This window comes from Magnolia sinica, chromosome 12 (genome assembly GCF_029962835.1).
Source record: "Magnolia sinica isolate HGM2019 chromosome 12, MsV1, whole genome shotgun sequence".
Taxonomy (NCBI): domain Eukaryota; kingdom Viridiplantae; phylum Streptophyta; class Magnoliopsida; order Magnoliales; family Magnoliaceae; genus Magnolia; species Magnolia sinica.
In genome coordinates, this window is record NC_080584.1 from 10,279,784 (window position 1) to 10,299,397 (window position 19,614).

General features: G+C 42.9%; 1 protein-coding gene across 1 annotated transcript in view; it reads right to left on the reverse strand.

Moving 5' to 3' along the window:
• Nucleotides 1-159: 159 nt before the first annotated feature.
• LOC131220901 (probable LRR receptor-like serine/threonine-protein kinase At1g56140) overlaps nt 160-19,614 on the reverse strand; it is a 57,088-nt gene continuing 37,633 nt past the window's right edge. Inside the window, exons 21-24 of the mRNA XM_058215814.1 lie at nt 4,355-4,565; nt 3,846-4,077; nt 2,370-2,520; nt 160-759 (exon numbers count right to left, since the gene is read on the reverse strand). Coding sequence (XP_058071797.1) covers nt 463-759; nt 2,370-2,520; nt 3,846-4,077; nt 4,355-4,565 — 891 coding nt within the window. The 3' untranslated portion in view covers nt 160-462. The remainder of the gene's footprint in view (nt 760-2,369; nt 2,521-3,845; nt 4,078-4,354; nt 4,566-19,614) is intronic.

Sequence of the window (19,614 nt, forward strand, 5' to 3'; positions counted from 1 at the left end):
CCATTGAATGTCAACCGTTGGTTGGATCTTTTTCAAACTTTCCCATCTGTAACCTTGAATCAGTTGTCAGGATAGTCTAACCAATGTGATTTTTGGGGTATATGCCCATCCATAGTAGGACCCAACAGATGAACGGTGCGATCTTAACTTTGATATGATTGATTTGAATATCTGTCTCAAAGCAGCCTGTGAGGCTACAGCCATTTGTCTACAGTTAAGTACATTTCAAACAAATGTAAATAAATCCCAAATACAGACCATCAAACCTCAATATGAAATGTAAATAGGTGGTATATGTACACGTATCCATAACAATGGATGTATTAATGCACATACATGCATGTAAATATGTATTCATATGCATGCATACATGGACAGCTTAGAAGACGATCATCACCATCCTTCTCGGTGGCCACAGGCGATGGGTCCACATAAGCGAACGTCATCGAATTTGATAATGTGTCAAGTTGTGTTTGATGTTCTCCCTGTTGACTCTCGCAACATGTCATCGGTCGTGAAGGTGTTTATCTCATCAAGTTGACAATCAGTTAAATAGCTGGGCCGTGATGTGATACTACTCACTTCGACGTCGCCTACTAGCATGGCCACCACACGGGACATTGGCGGGCGTAGCACCGGGGACGTCTGAGTGCATAGAAGAGCTACTCTAATCATCCGTAGCGCTGCTTCTTCATCAAATTCAGACAGTCTCTGATCCATCAGGTCCAATGGTCTGTTGGCTTCACGTAGATTCCATGCCTAAGAAATTGTGGAAATAGATATCAGTAATACATCAAATGAAACTTCCACGAATCAGACAGATCGATCTGATGTCCATAAATCCACCATCAAGAGGTAATCGATGATAGTTTACCAGAATGGATTATCAAAAGTAAAATTAAAAAATAAAAAATCCATGACTTGTGACACAAGGAATGCTACTTTGTAAATGAACATCTGCCTGAAATGTGTCACACATATGTGAGATTTGGGTACCCTACCCCAAAGTCAGGCTGGCCACTCATTAGATTGGCCACATTGTACATTTAATTTGGACTACTTGTTATACCACACATATGGTCCACCTGAATAGTGGGATTTCCTGATTAATGGGCTAGGAAGCATTTGCCACAGAGCATGCATGATCAATGGCTGGGATCTTACACATGGGTCCCACATTGGCATACTTACGGTGCTTCTGATTGGCATTTGCAGATGCCCATGTACAAATTGCATTCCTCTCAAGCTGTATTAGGATGCACAAGCGAATTTAATTGCGAATATCCTACTGCAGAGAGGAAATAACCCCCCAAATTGCAATTACAATTCCCTGCAGTCCAACTTGAAAGTAACACATTCATGCCAAGGAAACTACTATTTGGTTATTTCCACTTCACTAGACATGTAATCGCAATCCGAACCAATAGTGCATCTAAACGCACCCTCAGTGATAAATTCTTAAATTTCTATTTCTAACCAATAAAAGTTAATCACTAAAACAACCAACACTATAACTAGTGTTTTAAGTATTGACGATATCGGCCGATATATCCCACGATATATCTTGTATCCCACCTGTGCGATACGAAATGCACAAGTAATGGGATATATCCCACATGTTTGATCCAGTGAGCATTTTCGATTTTCGATCCTTTTTTTTTTTTTTCCTATAAATCGTGTTAAATCAGTGTCAAATTGTTACAAATACATGATTTTTCATGTTTTGCATGAAAAATCATGGATTGGGAGCTTCAATTTTGATATTTGGAGGAGATGGGCTGAGTTGTGGAAATATTGAAAAAAAATCAAAAATTTCCAATTTCTCCCAAATCGGTTGCAATCTGTGTCCAAACGTAAAAATCAAACATGTATGTAACCTGATCTAGTGATTCTTCTTTTGCTTTTGAATGTATTGCTTGTGCTTCCACACATCTTCTTACATTTATAAATCATATGAATAGACTTTGAATATACTTGCATCAATTCACTTAGACAGCGCATAGATTAGGACACCATACAAAGAAAATATACTATGTGCACTTGTTTTTTGTAATATTTTGATTTATAAGTGTGTATCGAAGTCTTTTTTAACAATCACTAAAGTTTTATTGAAAATTTTGACCAATTTCCCAATGTTTTGCTATGTTTCAGCAATACAACCGAAATATCCCATGCATGGAATAATCGATATGTGTCCATATCCCAAGGGTGCGATACGTAACGCGATACCGATATTTCAAACAGTGACTATAACTAAGAGAGTAGATTTCGATAAACTGCCAGTGAGTATTTAAATTTCATAGCCTTAATATGTGCATCCTGACGAAAGAATAGAGTCTGATTTTTATAAGATAATTAAAATGACATACCCAGTCAAGAAGATAAATCTTATGTTGATCCAAGGTTGTATCTGAATTCATCCTTCCACTGAGAATCTCGAGTGCAACAACCCCAAATCCAAACACATCGGCCTTTTCCGTCAGATGCCCAAGCATGGCGTACTCTGGTGCGAGATATCCACTTCAAGATTTCAAGAAGTTGAAGGTTATTTTGATGTAAACAAATAAGAATTCAAGAAGTTCAAGAAGTTCAATGTATGTACAACCTTCTATACATATCAACAAAGTTACAAGTGGTATTCCCCCCATCTCTCTCTCTCTCTCTCTCTCTCTCTCTCTCTCTCTCTCTCTCTCTCTCTCTCTCTCTATATATATATATATCCCGTAATTAGAAAATGGTTATGTTTGGATGATCAATTGAATTGAAATGAAATAATTTGATTTAATAAGACCGTTTGGGTGCATTGTGATTTGAGTTGCAAACCTTGGGGTTTAATCAAGATGAATAATAGAAAGAAATAATGATTTCCATAGTTCTAAAACTCAGTGACTCAGCTTGAAACTCGGCCAAGTCAACTTGACACGATGAGATTTCAATCTGAGTCACATGGAACTTGCCCATGATTTCTGACTTGGCATGACTCAAACCGAGTTGATCACAGGCAGTGAGTGTATCATTCTCAATAAATGAAAAGGTGAGGAGATTCACAACCGAAATGATGTGAATTGATCCCCTCCAACAATACACAAGTGCTGTGTTGAGACTATTTTGCCCAGTTTTAGTTATATCTGCTATTTCTCTGATTATCCCCATTTCTTAAATATTGAGTCAAGTCAAACAAAGACTCAGGCGAGTCTTCTAGTCAATGCAACCCAGTTGGATAACGAGTCTATTTTTCGAGTTATCAAACTATGTTGTGGACTAATAATTGCAAGTTGATCGTAAATCCAAATGCACCGTAAAGTAGAAATGACCAAAGTGGGGCTGGGCCAACTCCTTTCAAAGCAGGGCAGTAGCCCTTAAAATCTCAAATCCAACTTGAAATGCATATAGTTGCAAGCCATAGTTTTCAAACTCATTGACTGGACTCAAAACCTGGCCGAGTCAACTCGACCTGATGAGATTTCCAGCTGAGTCTTGGTGTATTGAAAGCACAACACTATTACCAGCACTACCTAAGCAGCAGCTGTGCTTTTTTGTGGGTACTGTGTAAAATTATATATGTAATAAGATTTTTGGTCAAACTGCTCATATTCTTCAATTATATAATTATAATATTGAGTTGAGTCAATTTAAGATTCGTTTGAGTCCTCGAATTGACATGACCCGACTGGACATCGAGTCGAGTTGATTTTTGAACTATGGTTTGGTCATCACATTCATCTAAAGGGCCAACCCATTTTGGTCATTTCTCATCAACTAGATTATTGCAATTTAGCTTAATCGAACATCCAAACATACCCTTAAGTAAGATAGATGAATGTAGATGATCAAGTGGTTCTTACATTGTCCCTGCAACCCGTGTGCTGATGTGGGTCTTCTTATCATCATACAGCTTTGCCAAACCAAAATCTGAAATCTTGGGAATAAGATCAGCATCAAGCAGAATATTACTGGCCTTGACATCTCTATGTACAATCCGGAGCCTAGATTCTTCATGGAGATAAACAAGACCTCTAGCCGTACCCAAGCATATATTGAAGCGGGTGGCCCAATTTAGATTCAAGTTGCTCTTTCCTGCACGGAAATGGAATTGCTAATGAGCACGTGTGTGTGTGAGAACATATGTTGTTTATCAGGTGAGGCCCACCTTTCATATACCATAGCCCAAATATCATGCTGGTCCGATCATCAGGCAGGTAACTTGTGTCTGACAAATGTGGTTCTTAACTGTCCATTTATTCATAGCACATGCATGCTACATTGGCATGTGAGAGCAGTAGGATTCCACATCCTACCCTATGATAGGCCATTATAAGAATATGATTTTATGGAAATAGGCAAGGTCCCATACCGAAGAGTGCCTGATCAAGGCTTTTGTTTTCAAGATACTCATAAACTAGAAGCCGCTTATCTCCCTCAATGCAGCATCCATACAACTTCACAAGGTTCCGGTGTTGCACTGCAGATATGGTAGCAATCTCTGTTACAAACTGACTCTTTCCTTGACGAGATGCTACTGACAGTTGCTTCACAGCTATTACCCGTTCATCTGAAAGTGTTCCCTATGAAAATACCACGAATCAATATAAAATAAATGAATACTGTTATTACCTATGCATCTGTCTGTATGCATGTATGCATGGATGGATGGATGTTCTAATGATGAAGAACAGGTCATGAACAACTCAATGAAGAGCCAGGATTGCATGAATTTGGGCTAAAGGGCCCCAACTGGGTGAAAATGAACTAAATGAGAACTATAGCTTATGATGGGGACCAGTTATCAGATATATATATATATATATATATATATATATATATATATATATATATATATATATATATATATATATATATATATATATATATAATGTGTGTGTGTGTGTACATGTTGTTAGAAAGCTATTGTTGAGCCCTATGACATGGAAATTGACGGAATATGTTGGCCTCGAGGGTTTCTTTAAAAAAAGGTTCTCTAACTCAAAGTTATGTTTTAGTTTAGAACTCCCTATTTTTAGCAAGTTCCATTTTCAGTTTTCGCAGGTTTGCAGACTCTGATTGAGATCCAAAGTCTTTGTTTAGTGTAACACTCTGTCCCTCCAATACTTGAGTATTGGAAGTCCATGGGTGTCAACTGGAAAATTTTCTACCTAAATCTGTTTTTATATATATAGGATTATCATCACTTGTGTCAGAAACTGGAAAATTCATCCGTTCTATCTCAGATTCTTTGAAGGATTGCTGGTCGAGCATTACCTTTGTTGAGTCAAGTTTTGACTTGGGTTTTGGGGCCAAGCTGAGCCCAGTCAGTGGCTAGAGTCTCTTCTTTGGACCGAGTTGGAGCAAGTTTGCAACTAGGTATGTTGCCTCTTTGTTTCCCTGTTTTCCTAGCCTATTTGAGAGTAATATTAGAGTTAATTCCAGTTTATATATGGATTCTTTGTAGGATAGCTTGGTTTTCCCAAATTAGGATCCATCTATTTTATCAAATCAAGTGATCGTTGCCTTGAGGTAAGCCAACTTTTAATTTCCTAGTTTATAGTGTGATTTAGATCTAATGATAGAGTTATTAATCGAAATTGCTACTTATTGTATGAGTTTGAGGGGTTTTCCCAAATTTTCATTCTCTTAGTTGCATTTTAGCAAGGGAGATCCTACTTGAGGTGAGATCTACCCTTCAAGCTTTCATCTTAACAATAGTTTAAGCTTTAGTCATTTAATTATAGTTTAAGAAATATCACTTGTAAACATGTTAATATTTTGACTTATTATGCTAGAAGTTGGTAAATGATCTAGGCATGTAATCTAATTTGTTAGTTATCATGATTCGTTAATTAGTTATACATGTGTATTACTTTTATGGAAAGAACTCTCTTAAGTAGACCTATTTACTTCGAATGATTACTTGTTCTAAATCTAATGTGCTTAGAATTTGTTAATGTATAGGATTATGGAACGTTTGGATGGGAATTAATGTGGCAATTGCATGAAGTTGGGGAATATTGGAATGGAAATTAATGTGGGAATTGTATGGAGTCATAGAGTAGTTGCATGGAAGCTAGTGTGATGGTTATGTGGAGTAATGTGACATTTGTGTGTAGTTGTGTGACATTTGTATGAAATTTGTGCGGCATTGCTTAGGAACTACTGTGTCATTTGCATGGAATGGTGTAGCATTTGCATGGAAGCTAGTGTGGCATTTGTGTGGTGTTGGCATGTCATTTGTATAGAAGTTACTATGACAATGTGTGGAATGAGTGTGGCACTTTTACGGAGTTGGTGGGACATTTAGTGTGGCATTGTAGGCATGTAGTATGGCATTTATGAATGGTGTACAAGTGTGGCAGTGCATGCAAATGGTATGGCATTGTATGCATGTACTGTGCCATTTGTGAGTGTGTGGTAAGTAGTGTGGTATGGTTTGCAAATAGTGTGGCATTGTGTGCGTAAGTAGTGTGGCATGGTGTGCAAGTAGTGTGGCATTGTATGCGATGGTGTGGCATTGTGTGTAAGAGTGTAGCATTGTGTGCAATGGTGTCGCATTATGTGTAATGGTGTGGCATATTGTGCAAGTAGTGTGGTATTGTGTATGAGTTATATGAACATTTGAGAGTACAAATGGATACATGACTTAACTAAGCAAGTATGTGGATAGCCACATTGATTAGTGAATTATAGAAAACAAATTGTTGTATGGTTGTGGATATTCATTTCAGGGTTATACTTGGAACCAGTGTACAAATTTTCGCCGATATTATCGAAATATCGCCGATAATTTCGGTGTCGCCAGTGCAGGGACACCGAAACCCCAAAATTTCGTTTCGTTTCCAGATTTCGCCGAAATCTCGCCGATATTATCGGTATTTTCAAAATACGTCCGATATATCGCTGTTCCCACCAACCACGGGTGGGAACTGTAGCCAACAACCCACTTTTATCGATAAAAGGGGGGGTTGTCGGCGAGAAAATCACAAAAAAAAAAAAAAAAGAAATACCTGTTTTTTCGCCCGGATTTGGAGGAAGACGCGGATTCAGTTGCTGTCGAGTGCAGATCGGCATTTCTGGTAAGATTTAACCCCAAAAAATTCTTTTTTTCCCGTCGAAGAATCCTCTGCAAGCTGCAGAAGCCGCTTGCGGGCCGAGATTTCTTCGAAAATAGAGGTTTTTTTTAAAAATTTGTGATGAGGAAGAGAGATTTGCGGTCGAAAACCTCGGAGAAATTGGTGGGAAGGAAGGAATTTTTGAAATTTTCAAAATGAGAGAGGGATTTGAGGTTTTTTTCCCAAATTGGGGATCGGGAGGGCCGCGGGGTGAATAGGATTGCGTACCGGGTTACTCTGTACGCTTTTATCGTACTGAGCACACTCAGTTGGGCCCACCGAGAATGCATCTGGTCCATCCATGCGGTCCATCCGTTTTTCTATATTATTTTAGGGGTTGAGACAAAAACTTAAGGGTACCAAAAGATCAAGTGGACCACACCATTGAAAACAGTTTGAAGAATGACATCCACCGTTAAAAATTTTCTAGGGCCCACGGTGATGTTTATTTCTCATCCAACCTGTTCATAAGATCACACGGACATGGATGAAGGGAAAAAACAAATAGAAGTTTGATCCAAAACTTCTGTGGCCCCCAAGATGTTTTCAACGGTAAATGTTCAATTCTTACTGTTTCCTATGGTGTGGTCCACTTGAGGTTTCGATAAATTTAATTTTTAGGCTCAAGACCTAAAATTATCTGTTAAAATAGATGGACGGAGTGGATAAATTACATAAATCAAGGTGGACCCACAGGTGGGCTTTGACGATGCAAGCGGTTGCTTCACTTTCACCATTGGAATCTCACCACCCACCACGGCTTGGACTTTGGTGCAGGCAGGTGCTATATAGGCTCCACCATGATGCATCTGTTGTATCCACGCTGTTCATTAATTTTTAAATATTATTTTAGAGCTTTCCTCAAAAAATGAGGTAGATCTAAGTCTCAGGTGGACCACACCACGGGAAAACAGTAGTGATTGGATATACACCATTCAAATCCTCCTAAGGCCCACTGTATTGTTTAGTTGACATCCAATCTGTTAATTAGCTCATGAAGACTCAGATGAAGGGAAAAAACAAAGATCAGGTTGTTCCAAAATCTTTATGGTCCCCAAAAAGTTTTTAATGGTCAAAGTTCATTCAACACTGTTTCTTTTAATGTGGTCCAATTGAGAATGGGATATACATCCTTTTTTTTTTTTTCTTATCATAAAATAATTTATAAAAATAGATGGATGGCATGGATGAAATACATACCTCATGGTGGGGCCCACAGAGCATGGCAAGGGAAAAGTGGGCCCAACTTAGAACGTATTGTTGAAATCAGGAGGGAAGCTGATTTCTGGATTGGCTACAAATAAAAGCTGTAGCCAAAGACGCACAGAAGCACAGCTCAAAATGCAGCCTGAGTGGTGATACCCGTTTCAACACGGAGGCGGATTGACCATACTGAGTAAACTCTGTTAGGTCCACCGTGATTTATATATTTTATCCATTCCTTCCATTCATATTACCATATAATTTTATGATTTAAGCCAAAAAATGAAGCATATCAAAAGCTCAAATGGACCACACCACCGAAACAGTGTGAATTGAATATCTACCATTGTAAATTTCTTGAGGGCCACTGAAGTTTTGTTGTAAGCTTGCATTTGTATTATATAAACTAATTTTGGTTACTGTTTGAGTGATTTCTTACGACAACGCATACTTTTTTGGCCCCCATTAAATGGAAACTTCTAATTTAAAGCATTCTTTTTGCAAAATTTTCATTCCTGAATATATAAATATGTGTATTTAGGCATGTCCTGAAGTTTCACTGAAAAATTCCACCATTTTCTCCATATTTTCCCCTTTTCCCTACATTTCCGGTTATCGGCGATATTATCGGCGATAACGATATTATATCTTTATCTCCGGCCAGCGAAACTTGTAGCGATACCGACAACTCGAACACTGCTTGGAACTAGTGGCCCCCGTTATATGAAATTTAAATGGAAGTGTTTGTGGAATTACAATCATGAGACATTGTGTGCTTAAGTGGTTTATGAGTGCCTCTTTCTGAGCCAATCCTGGGTAACACTGTTCCCTCATCTACCCAGCTCCCAAACCCTCCCTTACCCCATATTGAATTGGCCGAGGGTATACCCCCCCTCCTGCACTCTGGGGATGGATCTCTAGCAGCTCCCAGCATCCCTAAGAGCCAATTCCACATTCCTTGTTCTCTCCAATCCCACCAGGGCAACGCCCACTCTCCTTACCCGCTGCTCCCAACCCCTATCCTAGATGCCCTCTCTCCCCCAGACCCTTCCATGAATCAGGCCTTGCTATGCCCAAGCATCTCCCAGCCCCATCACTCCAATGTTAGGCCCAACGAGCCCAAACATCCCCTCTCCCCCAACGTCTCATACCTAGCATCCAAAATGCCCTATCTGACGGAGATAACCCATTAAAGCCAAACTGCTCCTCTATGGGTAGAGATGGTGACAATGTTGGCTGCGTCTAGGACCAGGTTAGACCCATCAGGGAGGTGGAAATGGGAGATGTCCACCTCGTGGTGGACCTATCCCCATTCTTTAACAGACTTTCTCCTTCTTTGTCCAAAGTAGATACTCTAGCTGCCCATGCCTCTCCCCAAAAGATGCCCCCATTACAGGTTCCTCCTGTGAGCAAGGTGTCAGTATCTCCATTAGCTTACTACAGAAGATCGTGTAGGCTCTCAGCTAAGATGAGGTGATCCAACACGTCTGCTCTTATGTCAGTTTCGTTATTGAAAGAAAGATTAACCAAACGCAAGTGTCGAGGTCTGATGTCCAAGAAAAACTTCCATGGATAGTATGCTCATTTGGAATGCCCAAGGGGTGGGGAATAAACCCACCATCACCACACTGAAGCGCCTGATAAATAAATTCAAGCCTTCTTTGGTGGCAATTTTAGAACCCATGCTCAACGATTCTAGAAGGGTTCAGATAGGGCTAAAGTTAGGAATCCACTCCTTGTCTAATGCCAATGAGGGAGAAAAGGTGTGGCCCTTCCACCTCTCCTCCTGCTGAGAGGATATGGTGGCAACCTCCTTGCAAATGCTCTCCTGCTCGGTATCTTTCCACAGCTCCACCAACAGATATTTGCATTCCTTTGTCTATGCCAAGTGCTCCAGGGGGCAGCGTAGTTTACTCTGGGACCAGCTCTCAGTTTTGGCAGCGGGACCCTCTTCACCTTGGCTAGTGGTCGGGGACTTCAACACTGTCCTTGACTCTTCTGAGCGAAGAGGTTCCGACCCATTTGATTCTAGAAGTGAGGCAGATTTTCAGGAGGCCCTCGAGATAGCAGGACTGTTGGACATGGGCTTTTTTGGAAATAGGTTTATGTGGTGCAATAATCAAAGTGGTCGTGCGAAAAGTTGGGCGAGATTGGACAGGGTATGCTGCAACCCATCTTGGGTGGGGCTGTTCCCTAATTTGCAAGTTAAGCATTTACCAAGGCTCAACTCTGACCACGCTCCTATTCTTGTCTCAGATCCGACAAGTAGTTTTACGTTCCCGAAGCCCTTCAGATTCCAGAGAATGTAGCTGGGCCATGCCTCTTTCCAGGATCTGATTCAGACTGCCTGGAAATCAGATTTTGTGGGTGACCCCCTCTTCTCATTACACAGGAAGCTAAGAAGCGTGAAGAATGCTTTGAAAGCCTGGAACAAGGAAGTATTTGGTAATGTTTTCCAGAACATCAAGCTGGCGGAAGTGGAGGTGGCGCGCGTAGATGAGGCCACAATTACTTCTGCCTCTCACAATAACCTCAAGGCCCTTGAGGAGGCTAAGGCGAAACTGGCTGAGCTCAAACTGTGTGAAGAGATTTACTAGAAACAAAAGTCCAGGTGTAACTGGTTGAAGGAGGGAGACTGCAACACGAGCTTCTTCCATAACATGGCATCGAACAGGGCCAGGAGAGCTTCCATCCAGGATATCGAATTGCCTAGCGGCCAGGTCGTCTTGAGCCAGACATCCATCAAACAGGCAGCCATTGAGTTTTTCTCTGACCTGCTGTCAGCTGAGCAGAATCCTTCGAATGAGGAGATCCTCACGTCCATCCCCTCGGTCATCTCTGCTGACAACAACAAGGGTCTGCTGTAGGAGCCTTCCTATGAGGAGGTCCATGCGGCGGTCAAAGCCATCCCCCTCAACGGGGCCCCAGGCCCGAATGGCTTTACTGGAGCATTTTTCCAAGGTTACTGGGATACTATTGGCCAAGACATTGTCCAAGCTAACATTGCCTTCTTCAAGGGAGGGCAACTTCCGAGGGCGTCCATGGCCACTCTCATCTATCTAATCCCCAAATCGACTAGCCCCAAAAAAATTTCTGATTTCAGGCCAATTAGTTTATGTAATTGCATCTACAAAATTTTCTCCAAACTAATTGTTGACCGGCTTGGCAGGATTTTGCCCAAGATTGTTTCCCCTGAGCAAGGTGCCTTTATTCGTGGCAAGGCAATAGCGGAAAATTGTGTTCTTACCCAAGAGCTCTTCAGGGACATTGACAAGAAAGTCAGAGGGGGTAACATCCTTATGAAGCCGGATATGGAGAAGGCGTACCATTGTCTGGACTGGGGGTTCCTGAAAGCAGTCCTAGGCAAGTTTGGCTTTGATCCGATCTGGGTTAAACTGGTGGAAAAATGTTGGGCGAGCTCCTGCTTCTCAGTTCTTATTAATGGGGAACCCTGTGGATTTTTCAAGTCAATGAGAGGGCTTCGCCAGGGGGATCCAATCTCCCCGAGTCTCTTCATTCTAGCCTCGGAAGTTCTTAGTAGACGCCTCAACTTTCTGTTCAAAAGTGGAATCTGTCGTCCCTTTGCCACTTGTAGATCCTGCCCGCCCATCTCTCACCAACTTTTTGCTGATGACACTTTATTATTTGCGAACGGGGGGAGTTCTACGCTAAAGAAGATTGCACAATTTCTGAGGGCTTACCAGTCTACGTCTGGCCAGAAAATTAACCGCAACAAGAGCTTTTTTGTCACTTCCACCTCCCTTTCTCGGGCCCGCATCAGTGTTGTCCAAAGGATCCTGGGATTCAGCAGGGGGTCAGCCCCTTTTACATACCTGGGCGTTCCAATATTCAAGGGGAGAGCGCTTAAAGCCTACTACCGCCCACTTCTGGAGGACTTCCAGCGGAGAATCTCAGGGTGGAAGACTAAGTTGCTTTCTCAAGCGGGCCAGGCAACTCTCATTAACCAAGTGCTGAATAGCATTCCAATTCATGTGTTGGCCGCTTCCAATATCCTGTTAACCATGCTAAGGGACCTTGATAAAGCGTGCACTAACTTCTTCTAGGGTTGGGAGGGAACCCGTCATCGCTTCCACTGGCTTAAATGGGACTACATATCTTGCCTAAAGGAGGAAGGGAACCTTGGGATCAAGAACCTTGTAGATAAGATGGTAGCGTTCAGAATGAAATTAGCCTGGAACGTCATCCAGGCTGACAAGGCCAACTGTTGGGTCTCCTTTGTCAGGGCCAAATACGCAACGGACGTGACCATCATGGATGGGACATGTGGCCACATTCAGGCCTCGCCTATCTGGAAAAGAGTTTGCTCTTTCCTTCCTCTCGTCTCAGCCAAGTTGAGGTGGATTGTAGGTAAAGGCGACCTGGATTTTTGGGAGGACCACTGGCCGGAACTAGGCCCTCTGTTGCCCTTTCGTCTTCACCCGCTCCCCACTCCAGTGCTGAAAGTAGCTGAGCTCATCAGCCCTCAGGGATGGATCGACTAAGAGCGAGCACGGGCTCTCCTTCCAGTAGACATTGTGGAGCAGATTATGGAGGAAGGGGCTTGCACCTATCCTGAGCCTGATAAGAGGATCTGGATTCACTCCCCTTCAAGTGATTTCACAATCAAATCGGCCTGGGAGAGTCTCAGATCAGTTGGTTCTTCTCTTCCCTGGTCCAGATGGGTTTGGCACCCCCATATTCCATTGAAAATCTCTCTATTCTCTTGGAGAATCTTCCATGGAGCAGTCCCTGTGGATTCCAGGATTCAAGCTAAAGGAATTCAAATGGTGTCCAAGTGTGTGTGTTGTCCCTCTCCTCATAAGCCCGGCATTGAATCTATGGACCATCTCCTCTCATGGCGTTGTAGCTGCCCATGTTTTGGCACCATTTCCAGCCCTCGCAGCTCTTAGCAATGGGCAGAGCATCCTTGTGGTGGGCTCCCTTCTCCACGTTCTCACCGGATCGCCTATTTCTCCTACGAGTCCTCCTCCCGCCCTTCATTTTCTAGGAGATTTGGCTGGAAAGAAATAGGGCCAGGTTCGAGGACTCAAGCTTCTCGCCCCTCAAGGTGGTTGCTCGGATTCACCGATGGATTGCTTTGACAGGCCCTTCCCTCTCCCTTCCAAGGCACCTCAATAGGAATTTCAGCTCCCTTTTAGCCCAGTTGCACATATCGGCCTCGTTTCCAAAGTGTTGTTCCCCTTCATAGTCAAGTGGTGCCGGCCCAGAGATCGCTGGATTAAAATTAACATGGACGGTTCAACCTTGGGGAACCCTGGGCCATTGGGCAGGGGAGGCCTGGGCAGAGACTATGACAGGAACTTCATATTTGCCTTCTCCGCTGGCTATGGCTCAAGGTCCAACACTTGTGCGGAGTTACGTGCCATCTGGGAGGGCCTCTCTATATGTGCAAGGTTAGGTTTCTCGAGGATCGAGGTGGCCAGCGACTCCAAATCTTGTGTAGAAATTCTCTCCAACCATTCTTCCCCAGCCTGGTCTCTACAATCCTGGTGTGCTAGAATCAGATCTCTGAGGGATTTCTTGACGTTCTCTCCTTCACACGCCTAGGGAGGCAAATGTCGTGGCCAACTTGGCAAGGAGAGGCAGCGCTTCTCAAGCTACTGTTTTCTTCAGCTCCCAATCCGATCTCCCCCACATTGATAAAGGCCTACTGCTTTTGGATAAGGTAGGTTTAAGATATCTGAGGGAGACTTAATGTTGCGCAGCACGCCAACAACGCAGTGAGCCTAGATCCAATCTCAGGCCTCCCCCACAAACGATAAACAAGAAGAAATACAAACTAGAAACAGATCAAAGCAATGCAAACAAACCACAAGACAAGATATACGTGAAAAAACCCCAAACTAGGGTAAAAAACCGCGGATGCAAACTTCCACTATGAAGAACGAATAGAGATTACAAGATAATATACTAACCTCTCCCTTGGAAGTACAGAGAAAATCCCTTACCCATACCTTAGAAATATTTTCCAATATTCACCTTAGCCCTAGAATAGCCGTAGGGACCCCAATTTATAGTTTTGCAACTTCCCTTTCGCACCCTTGTGAAAGGCGATACCGAAATCCGCAGTCCGCATCAGATTCGGAAACGAATCTGCGTAACCACGACCGGTTGAGCAGACTGCACGACCGGTCCTGCGACCCCCAGATGTGGCTTCACATCTCAACAATCTCCCACTTGGAGACACATCACCATAAACCTTTGTCTTCTTCATCCGGAGCGCATCACCACCCCGTCTTCAAGCCTGAAGACCAATCAAAGCTGAACAAAGCTTTAGCTTCTCCCGTGTGACCGCCTTTGTTAGCATATCCATAGGATTCTCACTTGTATGAATCTTCTCCAGAGCAATTAATCCATCTTCCAGTAACGAACGTATGAAGTGATATCTGATGGCAATATGCTTGGTCCTTGAATGAAAGGCTGAATTCTTAGCCAAGTGTATTGCACTCTGACTGTCACTGTACAGCTTGCAATCCGCTTGCTTCTTACCCATCTCTTCCATGAAACCTTGCATCCACACCATCTCCTTGCACGCTTCTGTAGCCGCAACGTATTCTGCTTCTGTCGTACTAATAGACACTATCTTCTGTAACTGAAAGACCCAACTAACTGCAGCACTACCCAGAGAAAAAACATAACCTGTAGTGCTTCTTCTGCTGTCGATGTCTCCTGCCAAATCTGAATCCACGTAGCCTTGTAACTTGATCTCCGATCCACCATAACACAGCCCTACATCCTTAGTACCTACCAGGTATCTAAGGATCCACTTCACAGCTTCCCAATGTTCCTTCCCGGGGTTGTTCATGAACCTGCTAACAACTCCCATTGCTTGAGCAATGTCTGGCCTCGTGCTCACCATAGCATACATGAGACTCCTTATCGCTGACGCGTATGGAACTTTAGCCATGTAGTCCCGTTCCTCCTACGTCTTTGCACCTTGCTCCTTAGATAGCTTAAAGTGGTTGGCTAATGGAGTGCTAACCGGCTTAGCATCTCCCATATTGAATCGATCAAGTACTTTGATTATGTACTCTACCTGTGACAAAACTAGTTTCTTGTTTTCCCTATCACGCTTTATCCTCATGCCTAGGATTTGTTTTGCAGCTCCTAAATCCTTCATGGCAAATTCTCTAAACAGTTGTCTTTTAAGATCTGAGATGTCCTTAATCCTTGAACCGGCCACAAGCATATCATCAACGTACAGAAGAAGGATGATGTACGACGATCAAACTTCTTCAAATAACAACAGTGGTCTGCATGACATCTCCTAAAACCGTTTTCCCGACATGAAACTGTCGAACTTCTTGTACCACTGCCTCGGGGCCTGCTTCAGGCCATATAGACTCTTCTTCAGTCTGTACACCTTGTTCTCCTTTCCTGGTGCCACGTATCCTGTCGGCTGATGCATGTATATCTCTTCTTCAAGGTCCCCATGAAGAAAGGTTGTCTTAACATCTAACTGCTCTAGATGTAAGTCCTCTGTAGCCACTATACTCAAGACCATGCGAATCATAGACATTTTCACCACAGGTGAATATTTCAATGAAATTGATACCTGCCTTTTGTTGAAACCCTTTCACAACCAATCTAGCCTTGTACCGTTTCAAACCATCGTACTCCTCCTTTAGTCTGTAAACCCACTTGTTATGAAGAACTTTCTTACCCTTAGGTAGAGTGACTAGCTCCCATGTACGATTAGACTCAAGAGAGTTCATCTCATCATCCATGGCCTGCTCCCACTTAACCCGTGTATCTGACTGTAACACCTCTTCAAAACACTCTGGCTCACCATTATCTATCAGCAGTAGATAATGTAAGGAGGGTGAGCATCGGACCTTGGGTCTCCTCTCCCAAGTAGACCTCCTCACAACCGGTGTATGTGGCTCTGCCTCATAATACTCCTGTGCATGATTATCCTGTGGCGCTGTAACACCCGTGTCCAGTAACTCTTCCAACTCTACGAATTCTTTCTCCTCGACCTTATTTCCTTGCACACTGTCCTTATACATCACTTTTTAACTGAAGACTACGTCCTTACTTCTGATGATTTTCCTGTTTTCTGCATCCCAAAACCTATAGCCAAAATCATGTTGCCCGTAGCCTATAAACGTGCGCCTCCTGGACTTCGCATCCAACTTATTTCTGTGCTCTACATCAATGTGAACATATGAAGTGCAACCGAACACTCTGAGATGTGCAAGGTTCACTTCTTTCCCATTCCACGTTTCTTTTGGTAGCCCACCATCCAATGGTACTGAGGGACTTCTATTGATGAGATGTGCGGCAGTATTCACAGCATCTACTCACAAGGTCTTGGGCAACCCTGCATGTAACCTCATGCTCCTAGCGCGCTCAAGGATGGTCCTGTTAATGCGCTCAGCCACACCGTTCTGCTGCGGTGTCCTTGGAATTGTTTTCTGATGTTTGATTCCATTTGCTGTACAATACTCCTCAAACCTTTTATCACAGTACTCTCCCCCATTATTAGATCTGAGACATTTTACTGTTTTACTTGTCTCGTTTTCTACCATAACTTTCTACTTCTTAAATACATCAAATACATCAGATTTATGCTTTAAGAAATAGACCCACAGTTTTCTACTAGCATCAATAAAAGAAACAAAATAACGTGAGCCACCAAGAGATAATACCTGTGTCGGTCCCCACATATCAGTATGTACAAGTTCCAACAGATGCGTCTTTGGAGCGCATCCCGTCTTCTTGAAGCTTACCATCTTCTGCTTGTCATACACGCAGTCCTCGCAGAATTCTAAGTCAATAGACTTTGCCCTAGTAGCTTCCCTTTAGATAATAACACTTTCATCCCCTTCTCACTCATATGTCCCAACCTCTGATGCCATAACTGCCCATTCACTCCAGTTGATGCGACTGCGAGTGAACTATACGATCCTGAAGTCACGTACAAAGTACCTTCCTTTTTGCCTCGAGATATTACCAAGGCACCTTTTGTGATCTTCCAGGAATCACTGGTGAATGTCGTCACATAACCGGTATCGGCCAACTGCCCCACTGAGATCAGATTCCTTCTCAAACTCGGTACATGTCTGACATCCTTTAATTTCAGCGCCGTTCCGTCTTTCTGATTCATATGAACGTCTCCCTTTCCAACAATACTGCACGGCTCATCATCACCCAGGTAGACTCTCCCGAAGTCACCTGATACATAATCACGCAGAACTTCCTTACATGAAGTGGCATGAAACGAAGCACCCGAGTCTATAACCCAAGACTCATTCCTCGCATCAAGAGACAAGATCAACGCCTCTGTGTCACTCTCCTCAGATAGATTCACTGAATCCTTCCCGCCTTGAGAGCTTCCTTCTTGTTTCTTGAGCGCCTTGCAATCACGTTTCATGTGCCCCTTCTTGCCGCAATGCCAACACCCGTCTGTCTTTCGGTCCCTTGGACTTCTTCCTCGACTTAGAACGCCCGTGTTTATTGCTTCCTTTGTTTAGCGATCTTCCTCTTCCTTCAACGTTTAGAGCATTCCCTGAAACTCCTGATGCCTTTCTTCTAAATTCTTCGCTGAGAATTAAACCAGCCACATCATCAAATTTCAGCTTTGTCGACCCTGAAGAATTGCTCACAGCAATCATCAAACCATCCCAACTGTCTAGCAAACTGGATAAGATCAATAAAGCCCTGACCTCATCCTCAAAAATAATGCCAACAGATTCCAACTGGCTCGTGACTGTATTAAACTCGTTTAGATGTTCAGCCACGCTCCCACCATCTGACATCTTCATGTTGAAGAGTTGTTTCATAAGATGAACCTTGTTGGACGCTGATGGCTTTTCATACATGGTGGTTAGGGCTTCCATTAATTCTTTTGTAGTTTTCATCTTGGATATGTTGAAGGCGACGCTCTTAGACAAAGAGAGTCAGACCGTTCCTAAAGCCTTCCTATCCAGTAAAAACCATTCATCATCTGTCATCCTTTCTGGTTTCTTCTCTTTTCCTCGTAGAGGAATATAGAGGTCCTTCTGATACAGATAATCCTCCATCTGTATCTTCCAGAAGGCAAAGTTTGAACCATCAAACTTCTCAATTCTAGTTTTCCTCTCTTCTGTCATCGCTCCCAATAGAACTAAACCAATAGCTCTGATACCAGTTGTTGCGCAGCACACCAACAACGCCGTGAGCCTAGATCTAATCTCAGGCCTCACCCACAAACGATAAACAAGAAAAAATATAAACTAGAAACAGATCAAAGCAATGCAAACAAACCACAAGACAAGATATACGTGGAAAAAATCCAAACTAGGGTAAAAAACTATGGATGCAAACTTCCACTATGAAGAACGAACAGAGATTACAAGGCAATATACTAACCTCTCCCTTGGAAGTACAGAGAAAATCCCTTGCCCACTCCTTAGAAATATTTCTCAATATTCACCTTAGCCCTAGAATAGTCGTAGGGACCCCAATTTATAGTTTTGGCAACTTCCCTTTCGCACCCTTACGAAAGGCAACACCGAAATCCACAGTCCGCATCAGATTCGGAAACGAATCTGCGTAACCACGACCGGTCATGCGACCCCCAGATGTGGCTCCACATCTCAACACTTAACTCCTCTCTACACAATAGGTGAGGCATCGGCCATTTTGTGATATCCACCCGAAATCTCTGTACATGCCATGCCTTTGTGCATTTTATAGACAGCTCATTTTTCCAAAAATAAAGTGGTTTATGAGTGGAATCTTTATTTGGTGTCCTGGATGGACTTGTGCCCAAGAGGGCTTGTGGGATAAATTGTGTGCTTATAATCTTGTATGATCTTGTGATGGTAAGATTACTTGTTGGATCATGGGTGGCCACTAGTTATAAGGACTTACATAAATGGATTGTTTGAAAACTGGACTAACAAATGATGGGTAAATCATGCGTGCATGGCATGTGGGCGTTATCGGGTGTCTAGCCGTTGTGAGCATATACCTTTGAGTAGTTTCGTTGATGGTTAGTACATTGTACGAACGTCCAAATTAGTAGTGCATGGTGAGTTCTAGATGTGCATCCCCAGGTTTGTGTGTATTTCATGCATCCATACATTCAATAAGATTGCATTTGATAATTGATATTATAATTGTTGTGGATTGCAATCTTTGGGGGGGGGGGGGGGGTTGTTCTCGTTGAGATGGCCACTCATGGATACTATTGTGCAATTGCACCAACAGGTAGTGGAGAGTATGAGCATGCACCTTTAGATGTGGAGCAGGACTTGGAGGCTGGGTACAAGTGGTCTCACCTACCTCATGAGGAATATGA